The 16,966-nt window shown below is 43.8% G+C and overlaps 1 protein-coding gene across 1 annotated transcript in view; it reads left to right on the top strand.

Moving 5' to 3' along the window:
• The window catches only part of MYO16 (myosin XVI), a 529,091-nt gene that overhangs the window by 166,924 nt on the left and 345,201 nt on the right, over window positions 1–16,966 (top strand). Inside the window, 2 exon segments of the mRNA XM_018056366.1 lie at window positions 2,352–2,422; window positions 9,722–9,865. Of these exon segments, the coding sequence (XP_017911855.1) occupies window positions 2,352–2,422; window positions 9,722–9,865 (215 nt within the window).

The raw sequence follows: 16,966 nt of genomic DNA, 5'->3' as shown, positions 1-16,966 counted from the left end.
GAAGGTTTTGAGAAAATTTAGAAAAAACCTTAAGGTATGTGTTGACTGATACATCATTATTGGTTTCATAACTGAAACAGTAATTTCACTAATAAAAATCAGTTAGTGACCCCCTGACCAGTGCCAGGAAGCTCGATCAGTTTGTGTGTATGTGGTGTTCCACTGAATTCACGCTACACTCTCCTCATGTGAGTCCAAAATTTGTCTATTATTTTACTAACAGAAAACTAAGACATAGAGAGAAGTCCGTTAGCTTTCCCAATGGGGCTCAGTCTCAAATGGGTCAGACTGCAAGGCCAGGGTATCACTGATTTATATTATGTATAGTTCTCCCCATGTGTGCAGTTCTCCCCATGTGTGCATGGTGGATTCTTTGTATAAATATAATAGCATTTTACTAATGTTTTAACTAGTAAAGTATAATCTTCCTCACTATTGGTAGTGTGATCACACCAGCACAAGTTCTTTGTTATAAAGACCATAAAACACCAAGGAGGTTTCAGCCAGTTCAAGATGAATAATTTCATTTGTTAAGCAAATAATTATTAGGGTAAAAGTGCTATTTTCATTCTGAGAAAACTACTGGTCAATTTAGTTAAGGAACTCTCTGTTTTCATGAACACACTTTCTAAAATTAAGAGTGGGAATATGTGAGGGAGTAAGACATGCGTGCACTTACTACACGTGTGTGCAGAAGGAGACTGAGAAAGGGAGTGAGGGAGCCCGTCGACATGCAGCCGGGCAGCAGGCTGGCGCATGGCAGCTCAGAGACGGGAGGAAAAGCCAAGGCCTCACCTTCCTGGGCGTTCCTGTAGAGGGCAGGCCAGGGAGGTACCTGTGTCCACAAACGGATGAGCCATATGATGCCAGGCTACAGCTCATCCTGTAAGAGCTATACCTTTGTCACCAACCCCCACATTAGGAGAATCTAACTCTACAAAAAGAATCTAACTCTACAAAAAGAGTTAAATTATTAAAGAAAGAACATCATCAAGGCAAAGCTATTGGGTGAGTGAATAGTGTAGACATGCTTCTACGGAGACCCTTCTTTGCGGAGGAGGGCTGGGAGGACCAAGCTGTGAGGTCAGGGAGCCAGGCCAAGCGCCACTGTCGGTCTGAGAGCAGGAATGCATCTGACTTTCCCGAGGAGAGAGATTTGGACAGGGATGCTCCCATTTCAGGAGAGGCTGTTTGGAGAGTGTACTGGGCTGGGTGTGGGTTGTCACGCACGTGGGGCTGACATGCCTCCCCTTCATCCCTCATGCAAGCGTCACGGAAGACATAGTCTGGGAGAGAAAGTGGTGTGAGAGGAGCTGTGTCCGTCCTCTGTGATGTGCAGTTAAAGTTGGGGAAGATGGCAACAAACCAGAGACTGGAACAGTCAAGACCTGGGGTGACAAGTATGTCAGGCGGGGAGACAGGAGCGGTGCATCTGTTCTAATAGCATTAACCTCTTCTACAGAGAAGGGTAGTGGAAAGACAGTTTGCTCTGGAGGGTATGAGTTGGAATCTTAGTCATTTTTGTACAGCTCTGTGTAATAATGAACTCAAAGAACTGTTGCTTTGGTTATCTATTTGTGGACAAAACATGAATGGCTCTTTATGAAACTACGATACTGCTGCTAACAGTGGGAGCTGGGATAGCGCCTTGGGGGATGGATGGGCCTCTTGGAGCCCGCAGTGTGTCACAGAAGATACATTAACAACACAATCTATCTCCCAAGGCCTGTTGCGTTCCATGCCCTACCCGGCCCACCTCTTCTGTTCAGATGGAAACACGGGTCACTTTCCAGCTGTGCTGTTACCCTGATGAGTGGCATGTATCTTGAGCTGTCTGACATTGCTAATTTAGCTACAAATGGCTTTGGGAGAATGATGGAAGCAGAGCCAGGGGGTAATTGCACGAAGGAAAGTTTAATGTGCAAAGTGTCAGCTTTTATTGTTTTAAGCCAATGAGTCCTAATGAGTTTAAAAAAACAAGAGTGAGCTAAAGCATACATGAGCTGAGTGAAATGATTCCCTTCTTTTGGTTATTTCTCCTTGATCTATGGCAGAAGCTTAAGCCAGGCAATTCTTTTATTTTTGAAAGAATAAATTGTAAGAGTGTGGTCCCCTTTGGGAGTAATTTGTGGGGCTGTCATAGGTGATGATGTTGGCAAACCAAGAAACGGGTTGCAACGTGAAGACAAATGCTGCCAAGGTTAAATCCCCAAAATAAGGCTGACGGCGATTCGGGCACCTTCTTTTGCTTTCATGGCTGTTTGGGATTTAGACACGAATGAAACGCTGCGCCTTCTGGTTCACAGTGTGGAGCAAAGACGTGCCGTAACTCTCCTCTCTCCTTCTTCCAGCGCTGCGACTCCTGAAGGAGGGGGCCGACCCTCACATGCCTGTGTCCTCCGGAGGGTCCCTGCTCCATCTGGTAAGAGCTGCGATGCCCGGGTGAGAGTGGGTGGCATGCGGTGGAAGGGGAACCAACTGTGGACGCCAAACAGTAGCAGAATGCCCTTGTAACAGACGACGATCAGAGCAGTAGTGTGCTTCAGATGAGCAGGCTTGCATAGTGACACGTTGATGTTTGTTAATTACTCGTATTGTAGTTTGTAAATTGATGTTGTTCAGTCGCTTAGTTGTGTCTGATTCTTTTGCAACCCAGGGACAGAGGAAGCGGGTGGGCTGCAGTCCCTGCGATTACTCAGGCAGGAATAGTGGAGTGAGTTGCCGCTGGTTCCTCCAGGGATCGAACCTGGGTCTTCTGTTATCTGCTGCGCTGGCTGGAGGGCTCTGCCACTGAACCACCAAGGAAGTGCATCTCTCTCTCTCTTTCTCTTCCTCTCTCTCTCCCTCTCCCTCTCTGTCTCTCCCTCTCTGTCCCTCTCCCTCTCCCTCTCCCTCTCTCTCTCTCTCTCTCTCTCTCTCTCTCTCTCTCCCTCTCTCTCTCACTCTCCCTCTCTCTCTCTCTCTCTCTCTCCCTCTCTCTCTCTCTCTCCCTCTCTCTCTCTCTCTCCCTCTCCCTCTCTCTCCCTCTCCCTCTCCCTCTCTCTCCCTCTCCCTCTCCCTCTCTGTCTCTCTCTCCCTCTCTCTCTCTCTCTCTCCCTCTCTCCCTCTTTCTCTCTCTCTCTCTCCCTCTCCCTCTCCCTCTCCCTCTCCCTGTCTCTCTCTCTCCCTCTCTCTCTCTCTCTCCCTCTCCCTCTCTCCCTCTCTCCTTCTCTCTCTCCCCCCCCTCTCTCCTCTCCCCTCTCCTCTCTCTCTCTCTCCTCTCTCCCTCTCCCTCTCTCTCTCTCTCTCTCTCTCTCCCTCTCTCTCTCTCTCTCTCTCTCCCTCTCTCTCTCTCTCTCTCTCCCTCCCTCTCCCTCTCTCTTTCTCTCTCTCCCGTATTGTTGGTCAGAAATAGGGAGACACGGCTTCTTTACCATCGAGCCAGCTAATCTTTAGTGAATGGAGTTTGCGTATCTGCATTCAAGAAGATCCTTCTGAACATGAATCATATTCAGCAAATAAGCAGAATAATACTGTATCAATTATAGAGCATTAGGCAGCCATCCGTTCTTTTATTTACTTTCTTGTCCCACTGAGCTTTTACAATTCTCTGCTCATGGCCTGGATAACATAAATGTGAATGAAACTTTACTACATTCTTGTGGAAGCAAGCAGGGAACGACTAAGTGAATAAACAAGTAAACAACCACATAAGCAAATAAATATAGCCGTTTCACGTGCAAGAAATTTCTGCTGGTTCAGTTAAGGGCAAAACTTAAGTGAAGGGGGATGTCAATAGTTATTCAGTTTAGTGGTCTTTAGGACTAATTTTAAGCGTAAGACATGATTTTGAAAAAATGCCCAGATTAATATAAAAGCCTAATTTATAATTGTGTACCAGTATTTTAAAAATGCTGGATTTCTTCACTTAGCACAAACCACGTTACGGGAGGTCACACGTCAATCAGATGGAAGCTCTCTAACCTGGGCTGGATCTGAGCCTGGTTGCCTCCTAGAGTCACCCGGCAGCTGTAAGATGCCAGCATTACCTTCTGGTGACAGCCCAGCCTGGAGATCTGACTTCACTTTTCGGGGGTGTCGACTGAACTTTGGGGTGGTGCAGAGCTCCCCCAGGTGATTCTAACTGATGGGCAAGGTTGAGAACCACTGCCAGCAACAGCAACTTGTGTCTCCCAAAGCCTCGGGGGCACCCGGGGTGTAGGCAGTCATACTACACACGCAGAGTAGAATGGAAGCTCAGAATCTAGGTGGGGACACAGCTGAAGAATGTGAGCCCTTCCTCTCCAGCACAGATGGAGATGGAAAGAGAGATTTCTAGAGCATTTTGGCTGTGGAGTCTCTGTTTTATCCTCAGAAAGCCACCTCACTCCAGCGTCGATGGAGATGGAGAGGGTTCTAAGGTGTTTTGGCTGTGAAGCCTCTCTGTTTTACCCTCACATCAGTTCCTGGCTTACATGACATTTCCAAGGAGCCATGTGGCCCGTTAGTTCTGGGTCCCAGGTTTGGTTGTAACAAGTAGTCTTAGGCTAAGGACATGCTGCACACCGCTTCCTAGAGATAAGATTCTCCTCTTGGTCAGTATCACTGGCATCTTTACCAAGAGGTCCAGCAGTCTCGAGGAGACCACCCTGGCCCTGCCTTCTTTTTTGGGGGGCACTGACTGCTCCCTCTGTGTCCCCCCTTCAGAAGGTGAGCAGGAGGGAAGCAAGTCACGTGCCAGCTGCTTTCAGTGTTCTTTCACCTCTGTGTGATCACATGGGGTCCATGTACCCTTCCTTTAAGCTTCAGGAGACTTCTAAGCTCACAGAGCCTCGTTTTTTTCCCATCTGTGAGTTGGGGATGTTATACAAGCCGATACTTTCAAAGTATTTACTATGATGAACGGGAGTTCAAAGTATGAATTGTGTTCAATTGACTTTCAAACCATAAAGTGATTTTGATATGTTAGACATTAATCAATAGTACTTTCATCTCGTTTAACTTTTTTTATATTCATAGTAGATCTGTGGGGGTGGGCCTAGGCTTATGTACTTTAGTAGGTAAGCAGCTGAGGGACAGAGGTAAACTCACACAGCAGTAATTAGTACCAGAGCTTAAACTCTGACCTTCTATCTATAAATACTGTAGTCTTTCCTCTGTAAGTTTCCTAGTGATACCTGGATTAAGTTTTCAGAGAATGCATATTCCACTGGACTAGTGGCAGACAGATCTTTCTTTGGAAAAAAAATCATGTCAATTCATTGTTGACAGTCCATCCATGTCTACAAATGATGAAATTTTGTTCCTTTTCATGGCCAAGTAATATTCCACTGTATTAATGGACCATGTCTTCTTTATCCATTTCTCTGTTATTGGACATTTAGTTTGTTTCCATGTCCTGGCTATTGTAAATAGTGCTGCCATGAACATTGGGATGTATATGTCTTTTTCAGTTATGGCTTTCTCCTGGTGTATATCCAAGAGTGAGATTGCTGGATCACATGGTAGTTCTATTTTTAGCTTTTTAAGGGACCTCCATTTCTCCATTGTGACTATATCAATTTGCATTCCCAATAGTAGTGCAAGAGAGAAGGATGTAATGTAGTTTTACTCTGTGTGTGTCTGACAGACGGAGAGAAAGAAGCAGAGGAGGACGACCACTTCTTCATACACACATACTGTGTCCAACTTTATTGAGCACATAGAACTCCATCCCTGTCCATCAGCCAAGCAGCGGCTGCTTTCCTGACCTTTGAAATACGGGCAGAATGCTGCCGTCTCCCTTCACCTGGATAGACCGTCTTCCCCTAATCCGCCCTCTCCCCTGGGCCTGCAGCTTCCTCGCACACTGCCGTGGCTCCATCCGAGTCCAGCCTGCATTCTGTGTTGCCCACAACAGCCAGGCTGGGGCACTCCTCCGTCAAAATGAACCAGCGCCTTTCCTTCTCGCTCAGGGAAGACCCCAAGCCCTGCTGATGGCCACACAGGATGAGCTCACACTCCGTGCCCACATGTCCAGGGACCTCTGCTGCCCCTCCTGATCCTTTTAAGGGCCCACCAACCCCAGGCCCCCGTGCTCTTGCTGTTTCTTCCACTTTCCGATGAAACCCGCATGGCTCCCTCCTCTGCTTGCTTCGCGTCTCTGCTCAAAAATCATCTACTGAAAACACTCTCCCAGGGCTTGTCCCCAGGGATACGGTAACCCAGCCCCACCAGCCCACAATCAGCTCAACTTTGTGGCAGTTTGTCTCCTTTCTTATCACACAGTTGCCACCAAACAGATTATAGGCTCAGGGTGATTATGTTCTGTTTACCAGACTGCTGGCTCGGACTTGGCCAGTTTCATCACATCTGTAGCACTTACGGGCGGCCTGGCACTCAGAGGTGCTCAGTAGATTTGTTGGGGAGCCACATTAACCCCTTAATTGCTTAATTAATTAATGTGATGCTGTGATAGATATTATGAGTTAAGATGCAAGCAGTCTTATTTAGAGTGGAATTTTCAGAAAGACAGAGAAAAAAATAAACTGATCACAGCAGATCTGCATGAGGGATAAGCAGGCGATAAGAAAGAGGAAAATGATGGCGTCACTTGGCCACCTTCAGAGGTCAGTTCTGAAGCCTCCTCTGCCCTCCTGGTCAGACTGAGTTACTCTTTTATCCAGGGTCTCATCACATATGGTCCTTGCTTCTGCTATAAATCTTGTCATAACGGATTGTAATGAGTGGAGAATGTGCCTTTTCTCTCTGCTAGAGTAAATTTTCCAAAACTGTGATGTCTTAGATACGTTTGTATCCTTAGCTTGTGATGCATAGTAGGTACTCAGTACATCCTAAAAGGATAAATGGGTAGATGAAGGGATGGGTGGATGGATGGATGAACTGTAAGAATATAGGGATCTTTGCCTAATGAGATGGCCCAGGGAACAGAGTAAAAAGATTCAGAAATGGTAGAGTTAGAAGAAAGAAGAAATGAGAAGATGAAGGTAACGAGGTGAACAGGAAGCACTCAATTAGCTCTGAATCCAGTGCAAATACTCTGCATCTTTGCGCTGTTAGACTTTGGTTGTCAGGCTAAGATGAAGAGGCTTTGAAGCTGGAATACAGGTAAGAAGACCTCCTGACGGCTGCAGGAATGTGGGCTCAGCACTGAACCTCCTTTTCCTGGGGTTACTGAGTAAATAAAAACAAATAAAAAATTGCAGGTTGCCAGAGAGACAAAATTACAGGGTTTCAAAATGCCTTAGGTACCAAAAAAGGCAATTTCGCCCTTGAAAATGTCAAGCGTGAGCAGCTCTGTGTTCGCCCCACCTCCTGGGTATCCTGCGTTATGAGTCCTGATGCTTTATCAGCACCAGCGTTCTAATTATATATCCTTAGATCAACATCTTTGAGAAAAAGACATTGCATCAGGAAAAAGCTGTGGAAGTTGCTAAGCTTTTCCAGTTTCATTTATTTAACTCCATTTATTCACTGAGTATCTGAATCTAAGTGAGATTTCTGGAAGACCTCTGTTAGAAACGCCCAGTAACTGTGAAGCTGGAGAAGAATAATTCCATATGTGTTAAAGGTGGATAATTGATGCACGCTGAGGGCTTAGTTGCTTCCGTCGTGTCGGACTCCTTGCAACCCTATAGACTGTGGCCCGCCAGGCTCCTCTGTCCATGGGATTCTCCAGACGAAAATACCGGACCCATATCTATCTCCTGGGACCCCTGCATTTCAGGCAAATCTTTACCGCTAAGCCACGGGGGAAGCCCTGGGTAGTTGATACACAGGTTTTAATATTTTTCATCTTATACAGTCTTCAGTTTTATCATTTTTAATAAGCTTTCAGTAAGTCTGAATTTGCCTATTTATATTCAATAATTCATGAATCAAATCTCTGGCAGGTGTCAGCTACTATCAGAGGAAAAATAATGAAAACAAGTAACAGTCTTTTGCACCCCAGGGATTTAGTCTCTTGAGGGCAGTATAGAGAAGACTCAGTCTTAACTCTTTGGAAGGAAAGGTGCTATGTATGGAGTTAAAAACAGAGTCACGAAGGGCTTTGCTGAAATGCTGTCTGGAGTTTTATTAATAAGTTAAGACCTTTAATGTATAAACTGTTGAGAAGGAGCTCTTGGTTCTAAGGAAACACTCTTGACAGGAGTATGAAATGCGAATTCTTTTGATTCCGTGCTATGGCAGCAGACGCCCATAGCAGTGGAATTCCAAGTGGCTCAGTGGTAAAGAATCCACCTGCTGATGCAGAAGACACAAGAAATTTGGGTTCAATCCCTGGGTTGGGAAGATCCCCTGGAGGAGGACATGGCAACCCACTGCAGTATTCTTGCCTGGGAAATCCCATGGACAGGGGAGCCTGGGGGCTACAGTCCATAGAACTGCAAAGAGTCAGGCATGACTGAGTGACTGGGCACATGCGTGAACGTAATGAAAACAAGCTGCAACAGATTCACAAATATGCTCAAGACATATTGGTAACTGCCAGAACCAGGTTAGAGAGTAGTGCATTCTCTAGACTCGAGACAGATAGACGGGGGAGGGGAGAATCTTTTTCAACAGCAGAGAGAATCTTGAAGACTGGATAAGGAATTTTTATCAGTGACCCAAATGGGAGAGGAGGCAGAATCTCCTTTTTCTTTTTAACTCTTTCTGTTTACATATTGCTTGAACATTAAAGCATGTATGTTTCTATACAGTAAAAGAAATTAACGCAAAAATACTATGAACTATGTTTTTATTAGAAGCTTAAATTCCAAGCGTTTTTAATCACTTTCCTGTTCTGCTCAGTCGCTCAATCTTGCCCACCTATTTGCTATCCCAGAGACTATAGCCCCCCAGGCTCCTCTGGTTCATGGGATTTCCCCAGCAAGAATCCTGGAGTGGGTTGCCGTCTCTTTCTCCAGGGGATCTTCCTGACCCAGGGATTGAACCTGTGTCTCCTGCCCTGGTGGGTGGACTCTACCGCTGAGCCACCAGGGAAGCTTAAAAATCAGGCTGTCTTCTAATTGCTAATTTTCAGTCAGTTCAGTTCAGTCACTCAGTCGTGTCCGACTCTTTGCGACCCCGTGAATCGCAGCACGCCAGGCCTCCCTGTCCATTACCAACTCCCGGAGTTCACTCAGACTCACGTCCATCAAGTCCGTGATGCCATCCAGCCATCTCATCCTCTGTCATCCCCTTCTCCTCCTGCCCCCAATCCCTCCCAGCATCAGAGTCTTTTCCAATGAGTCAACTCTTCGCATGAGGTGACCAAAGTACTGGAGTTTCAGCTTTAGCATCAGTCCTTCCAAAGACATCCCAGGGCTGATCTCCTTCAGAATGGACTGGTGGGATCTCAGAAATTTATCCTGTAGTCCCCATTTCCAGTGTTGTCAGTCTAATGGGTTATCAGTCAGTTTGAAGTTTTCCTACAGCTCACTGATACTCTGTTTATTTATTTAGTCATTTTTCTCTCTGTTTCATGTCATGTAGTTTTGACCGCCTTTAAGTCACTAATCTTGTCTTCTATAATATCTAGTCTGCTTTTTCTTTCTACTGTCCATAGATTCAGTTTTCCTTCCTTACATACGCTTCTTTCCTTGTAAGTTAGTACAGAAGGGGAGCAAATTCCTCACCAGTTGAGCTCCACCTCCCAACTTCCATAATTGTCACTAAAGTTTTCTGTATGTAGAAAAGAAATTTGATTTATTGCAATAGTATATTTTCCTTTTTTCTTTCTTTTTTTTTTTTTTTTTAGTGTGCTCGGTATGATAATGTCTTCATCGCAGAGATCCTGATTGACAGAGGGGCCGATGTCAACCACCAGGATGAAGACTTCTGGACACCGATGCACATTGCCTGTGCGTGTGACAACCCTGACGTTGTCCTGCTGCTTATATTAGTGAGTAAAGCGATTCAGTTTGTTACCATTTGAAGAGATTTGATGGCATAGAGAAGTCTAGATACTTAACTAAGTACCCAGACGTAGAAAAGTCTACGTACTTAACTAATACTCTTTCATAGTATGTGATACTTCAGTTGAGAAAAACTATGTGTTTATATCAGCACTTATTTGCCTGGAATTACAAGATAATTAAGAGACTAAGGTTGTGGGTCGCTGTATACTTAGTAAAACAATTTGTGTAGATAGCATACCAAACTGAACTCCTCTCACCTTTTTCTTGGAAACTGTATGCCTTGATACCTCACAAGTCAGAGCTAACTAGATAGTTTGATGATTGTTGTCTTCTCTCTCAATTCATTTTCCTAATGTTCAGCCCAACTGGGCATATGATAGTAAGGATATATGGTTTATATTGAATCTTCTTCTTTTGTTAAAATCTAGCAAAGAGGTATCTACAACATTTGTGTTTACAGGAAAGTGAAAACTTGAAATATAAAATCACTGCAATTATTTGCTGTCATCGTCTTCAGTTATAGCTCAGACATAGACATGGATCCTTACACATACTGTTATTATTTTAGAATTGGAATCCTTTCTGACTGGTTTCTCTCTAACAACGATTTTAAGGAATTATGCAGGATTGTTAGAATGCATGCTAGAATATAAGAGTCAGAATGAATGATTTTGCTTTTTCGCTTTATTAATAAAAATCATATAATTCCTTAGTGATTTTCTATTATGTACCTGGCTTTTTACAGAAGCCCTCAAGATTTCACATGCAAGCAAATTGGTACTCAAAGATATTAAGCAAGTTGCCATAGTCCAGAAAACACAGTATAGATTTGAACCCAAGATCGTTGTCCAAAGCTGACCCTTTTTCCCATGGGTCTTGGTGCCTGCCCTAACCAATAGCCGCACGCTTGGTGGCTAAATATAACAGAACCATACTGTCCTGCATTTTGAAGACCAGAAGTCTAACATCAAGATGTTGGCAATGCCTACAGCGTTGCCTCCGTGAGCTCCAGGGAAGGATTCTTCTGTGGGTTCCCCTAGCTTCTAGAGACCCCTTGGAATCCTTGGTGTCCTTTGTTGAGAGATGCCCCACCCTCTGGCTCCGTTATCACAGGACCTTCGTTCCTATATCTCTGCATACAAATACCCCTTTATAAAGACACCAGCCATAGGGTTTAGTGTCTGCCTTAACAGCCTCATCTCACCTTGATCTGCAAAGACCTTATTTCCACATAAGATCTGTCACAGATTTTAGGGTTAGGACTTGAACACATCCTTTTAGAAAACATAATCCTGCCACACCGCTTTCTTCTCCCTTTTTAAGATCATAAGCAGAAGCATTTTAGGATGAAGACTATGACTGGAGACGTCCTTAATCTTGTAAGAGGTTTAATTTGGCCTAGTTTTGTCTAATTTGTCCCTCAGTAATTTATATATATATATATATATTTGTTTTTATAGTAGAAGTGTGTATCACTAGAAATGTGTTCCTTTCAAATCCTGGAATGTGGCAGCTATAATAAATGAATAAAAAAAGATAGAGGAAATAAGGAGTTGAGCTTGAAATAGAATCATTTGGAGGGCTCGGACTCTACAGAAAAACACACAGAAAGGCACTTAGCTCATTGATAAGAACAAGTCTTCATTTTACAGAAACATAGCCTAAGAGGACCTGCTCTAGCATGTCAGCATAAAGACTGTGGGGTTTGCTTAGTTGCTTATTATTATAGGAAAATTTAAGACTCATCTCAGAAGAGAATTATATGACCTTTCAAGTGACATTATGAAATCAACTGTGAACTGTTTAGAATTCTCTGTACTCATAGAAGAGCAGGCTAACTTTATAGAAATCATTTATTCCTCATTTTCCCATGCTTATTTGTTTGTTTTGGATGCAAGGCATGTGGCATCCTGCTTCCCAGATCAAGGATCGAACTTACGCCTTCTGCACTGGGAGCATGGCATCCCAACCACTAGACTGCCAGGACATTCTAATATATATATATATATTTTTTTTTTTTCGATAGTTCAACCACTGAATGACTTGAGTGATGTTGAACTTTGATTTTATAAGAATAAGATAGAAAGTTAAATTCATAGCTTTTCCGGTTTTCCTATGTTTCAATTTATTTTTTTTCCTGAATATTAGTTGAGAGATTCAGTCACTTTTTCAAGCCCTGTCTCCAATTATTTCCTCTGATTGTGATTAGTTATGCCAAACCTTTGCCAGAATAGGCTTTCTATTTCTGTTTCATTCATGCAGAATGCCTGTGGTTATTCTGAGAACCCCATATTCATGTGACTGTGCTTGAATTCTTAAAATCCTTCTCTCATTTCCTCAATGTATACTGCTGGATGAAGACTTTCTTGAGTTCAGAGAGCTTGTCAGCCCTTATTTCACTGCCTGCCAGGATTTCCTTCCTGCCTTCATTCTGGAACATCTATTTCTTACTTCTGATGGAAAAGGGTAGTAGGATCTGACTTCTTTACAGAGTCTGCACTTAGTCCTGATCTAGGCATCTCATATGATGCTGACAATTTAAACTTTTACAGACAGCCAGGGGAAGGGCTTGATAATGGCAGGGTTGTGATTTGAAGGTGCAGCAACTGTAACCACGTGCAGAAGACTCCCGTTCAGCATATGGAGACTGTGGTCTCGAGCAGCATGGCCGTCGGAAATATCACTGATGGACCAGAAGTAGAAAATCACCCCAACCATCCTGAGGGCAGGGATGAAGCATGATTATAACCGGAGCAAGAACGGGTACATTTGGTGTCAATATAGAAGGCACACAATAATTATAGAAATAAGTTAGACATATAGTGGCAAATTAGTTAGGTCTTCCGTGTGAGTTTTTGCATATCTGAGGAAATATATGTGAGCCTTGTTCCTATTGAGGTTTAACAGTATCTTCCAAGGAAAATCAAGAAGCTCTGGCACCAATGCCATTTCCCAAATTCTTGCTCAGAAAAAGAAGGACAATCTGAAGAAGTACTAAATTGCTGTCTCGACGGGGGACACCCTCTTCAAGTCATTGTCAGACTCCGTGATAGCTCCATTTTGATGAGAAGGATTTCTCGACACTCCTTTTGGGGCTCTTTTATTGCATTCCCCTATTCTTTGGCATTTTCTCCCACTTGCTGCTACAATCATCAGCACATTAAATGACTTCTTTTAAAATAATTCCATAGTGATTTGCTGTTTCCCAGACTTTAAGAAACTTCTCTGTTCAGTTCAGTTCAGTTCAGTTCAGTCGCTCAGTCGTGTCCGACTCTTTGCGACCCCACGAATCGCAGCACGCCAGGCCTCCCTATCCATCACCAACTCCCAGAGTTCACTCAGACTCACGCCCATCAAGTCAGTGGTGCCATCCAGCCATCTCATCCTCGGTCATCCCCTTCTTCTCCTGCCCCCAATCCCTCCCAGCATCAAAGTCTTTTCCAATGAGTCAACTCTTCGCATGAGGTGGCCAAAGTACTGGAGCTTCAGCTTTAGCATCATTCCTTCCAAAGAAATCCCGGGGTTGATCTCCTTCAGAATGGACTGGTTGGATCTCCTTGCAGTCCAAGGGACTCTCAAGAGTCTTCTCCAACACCACAGTTCAAAAGCATCATTCTTTGGCGCTCAGCCTTCTTTACAGTCCAACTCGCACATCCATACATGACCACTGGAAAAACCATAGCCTTGACTAGACGGACCTTAGTCGGCAAAGTAATGTCTCTGCTTTTGAATATGCTATCTAGGTTGGTCATAACTTTTCTTCCAAGGAGTAAGCATCTTTTAATTTCCTGGCTGCAGTCACCATCTGCAGTGATTTTGGAGCCCCCAAAAATAAAGTCTGATATTGTTTCCACTGTTTCTCCATCTATTTCCCATGGAGTGATGGGACCGGATGCCATGATCTTCGTTTTCTGAATGTTGAGCTTTAAGCCAGCTTTTTCACTCTCCTCTTTCACTTTCATCAAGAGGCTTTTTAGTTCCTCTTCACTTTCTGCCATAAGGGTGGTGTCATCTGTTAGCCAAGAGTAAATTGTAAAGGCTGAAAAGTGGTTAACTCAAACTTTCTCTTGAAAATCTTGACGTCATATTTATTTCAACCTGGTCACATATATATATATATATATATATATATATATATATATATAATTATCAGTTAGTTCAGTTGCTCATTCGTGTCTGATTCTTTGCGACCCTATGAATTGCAGCACGCCAGGCCTCCCTGTCCGTCACCAACTCCAGGAGTTCACTCAGACTCACGTCCATCGAGTCTGTGATGCCATCCAGCCATCTCATCCTCTGTCGTCCCCTTCTTCTCCTGTCTGCAATCCCTCCGAGCATCAGAATCTTTTCTAATGAGTCAACTCTTCACATGAGGTGGACAAAGTACTGGAGCTTCAGCTTTAGCATCATTCCTTCCAAAGAAATCCCGGGGTTGATCTCCTTCAGAATGGACTGGTTGGATCTCCTTGCAGTCCAAGGGACTCTCAAGAGTCTTCTCCACACCACAGTTCAAAAGCATCAATTCTTCGACGCTCAGCCTTCTTCACAGTCCAGCTCTCACATCCATGCATGACTACTGGAAAAACCATAGCCTTGACTAGATGGACCTTAGTCGGCAAAGTAATGTCTCTGCTTTTGAATATGCTGTCTAGGTTGGTCATACCTTTCCTTCCAAGGAGTCAGCGTCTGTTAAATTCATGGCTGCAGTCACATCTGCAGACATATCCGATTTATGGCACGTTTTATTAGTGCATCTATGGGTTGAATGTATACTTGTCAGCGTCAGAATCTGCTCTGCCCCTTGTCTGTGGAGAGAGGAACAATAGACTTCTCTGTGCTATTTCGTACCATGGTGTCTTAATAGCATTGCTCAGTGTCCACTTCGCTGACATGACCTTGGATTACAGGGTTGCATTTATCTGAGGCATGCTAGATCTGAATTTTCATGTTTAATTTTTTGCTGTGGCCACAGTTGCTAAGCTGCTCTGTCCTATTAGCAATCCTAAAACTGTGACCAGCCTGTCCATTTTAGCAGCCCATTGCATTTTGAACCGTAAGAAACAAATTATTTTTTATAGCAGAGTTAATCATTTTAAATGGAAAATAATTTGAGTTAAGCACTGTATAATATGCTTCTACTGGGGGAAAATGATTACCTATGCTCCTGAATAGTCATCTCAGATTCTTTTTATCTTGGGGAGAAAAAGCTTTGATTCTTCACTTGTCTTGGATCTGTTTAATAAACCTTAATCTAAAGGGTGTCTATTATACATAATGTCAAGAAATGACTAATAGATAACTGAGGATAAAGCGTTATTTAATAGTTTTATTTTTCAAGGGATGACAGGGAATGTTGAATTGCTGAATCCTTACTGTTAAATTTTCCCAGAATATCTTGCAATATATTTTCATTCCCTGAAATCATGAAGTGTAGGAGATACCAGCACATGGATAGTCATTTAGTGAGTGAGACTAATACTATACTTGTTTCAGTAATAATGAAACAGTAGTGTTTCAGTAAGGGTATACTATCATTGTGGAGAAGGCAATGGCAACCCACTCCAGTGTTCTTGCCTGGAGAATCCCATGGACAGGGGAGCCTGGTGGGCTGCCGTCTATGGGGTCGCACAGAGTTGGACACGACTGAGGCGACTTAGCAGCAGCAGCAGCATACTATCATTGTGTCACTGCAGTAGCAGAGGGCTGATTCCCTGAAATTGCCCTGTATGTTTCTTCCACCCTTGGCCTTTGGTGTTTGCATATCTCATGTGAGCAGTGTCTCTGCCTGTGGGAAGTAGGATGTCACACACTGTTCAATGGGGAAAGCGGGACTAGATCATTTTAATGGGCAACCGCTGGAACCTAGCAGCTCTGCTGTCACTGAAAGAGCAAATGATGTTTCAGAACACATACTGCCTGCTCCGTGTTAGGTGGCTGAAGTCGATGTGCGCTGTGCTCAGTCGCGACCCCATGGACTGTAGCCTGCCAGGCTCTTCTGTCCATGGAAGTTTCCAGGCAAGAATACTAGAGTGGATTGCCCTTTTCTCCCCCAGAGATCTCCCTGACCCAGGGATTAAACCTCTGCCTCTTGCGTCTCTTGCACTGGCAGGAGGATTCTTCACTGCTGTACTGCCTGGAGAGCCTGGCCAAGCTGATAGACCGAAATTAAATCATCCCAAGACTTCATTCATTCATCACTTAGACTATTTCCAGGTTAAATCTTAGTACACAGTTTTCTATATTTGTTTAATTATAAATTGGGCTTCCCTGGTGTGTCAGAGTTCAAAGCATCTGCCTGCAATGCGGGAGACCTGGGTTCGATCCCTGGGTTGGGAAGATCCCCTGGAGAAGGAAACGGCAACCCACTCCAGTACTCTTGCCTGGAGAATCCCATGGGCAGAGGAGCTTGGTGGGCTACAGTCCACGGGGTCGCAAAGAGTCGGACACAACTGAGTGACTTCACTTTTACTTTAATTATAAATTACCCTTTCCATCACTTTGATCTGTTAAATATTAGAACACAAGGTACCCTGCCATTTCATGACATTTTATTTCTCCCTAGAAAATGAGCTAAAGCCCAACAGTTCATGATACGCCTTGGTTTCCAGTAGGAACTGGGCAGAGCATATGAGTATCACTCAACTCTTTATGTAAATGATGACACACACGCCAGAGTTAATATTTTTTTCAGAGGTTGGTCTTGCCTTCAGCTTTTCTGAGAAAATTGAAGTTTTCAGGCTTCAATACCTTCAACTTCCTTCTAAAAACTGTACTGATTTTTTCCTAAATATTCCCCGGCTTTCTTCCACCCTTAGAGAGGTGTTTGTTCTCTTTTATAAGCTAATTCCTTCCACATCCTCTTCAGAGTCTATGAGTTGCTCCTTCTCCAGAGATTTCTCTATCATCATTTATGGGGCTTTCATTTCCAAAGTCATCCTCGTATCCTTTCCCTTTAACTTCTTTCATGGTTATGTTCTAGTCCATACCATTTCTGTCCTTTATCGAGCCCATCTTTGCATGAAAAGTTCCCTTGGCATCTCTAATTTTCTTGAAGAGCTCTCTAGTCTTTCCCATTCTATTGTTTC

Source organism: Capra hircus, chromosome 12 (assembly GCF_001704415.2).
Source record: "Capra hircus breed San Clemente chromosome 12, ASM170441v1, whole genome shotgun sequence".
In the NCBI taxonomy this organism is placed as follows: Eukaryota; Metazoa; Chordata; class Mammalia; order Artiodactyla; family Bovidae; genus Capra; species Capra hircus.
This window is presented reverse-complemented; position numbering and strand designations above follow the sequence as displayed.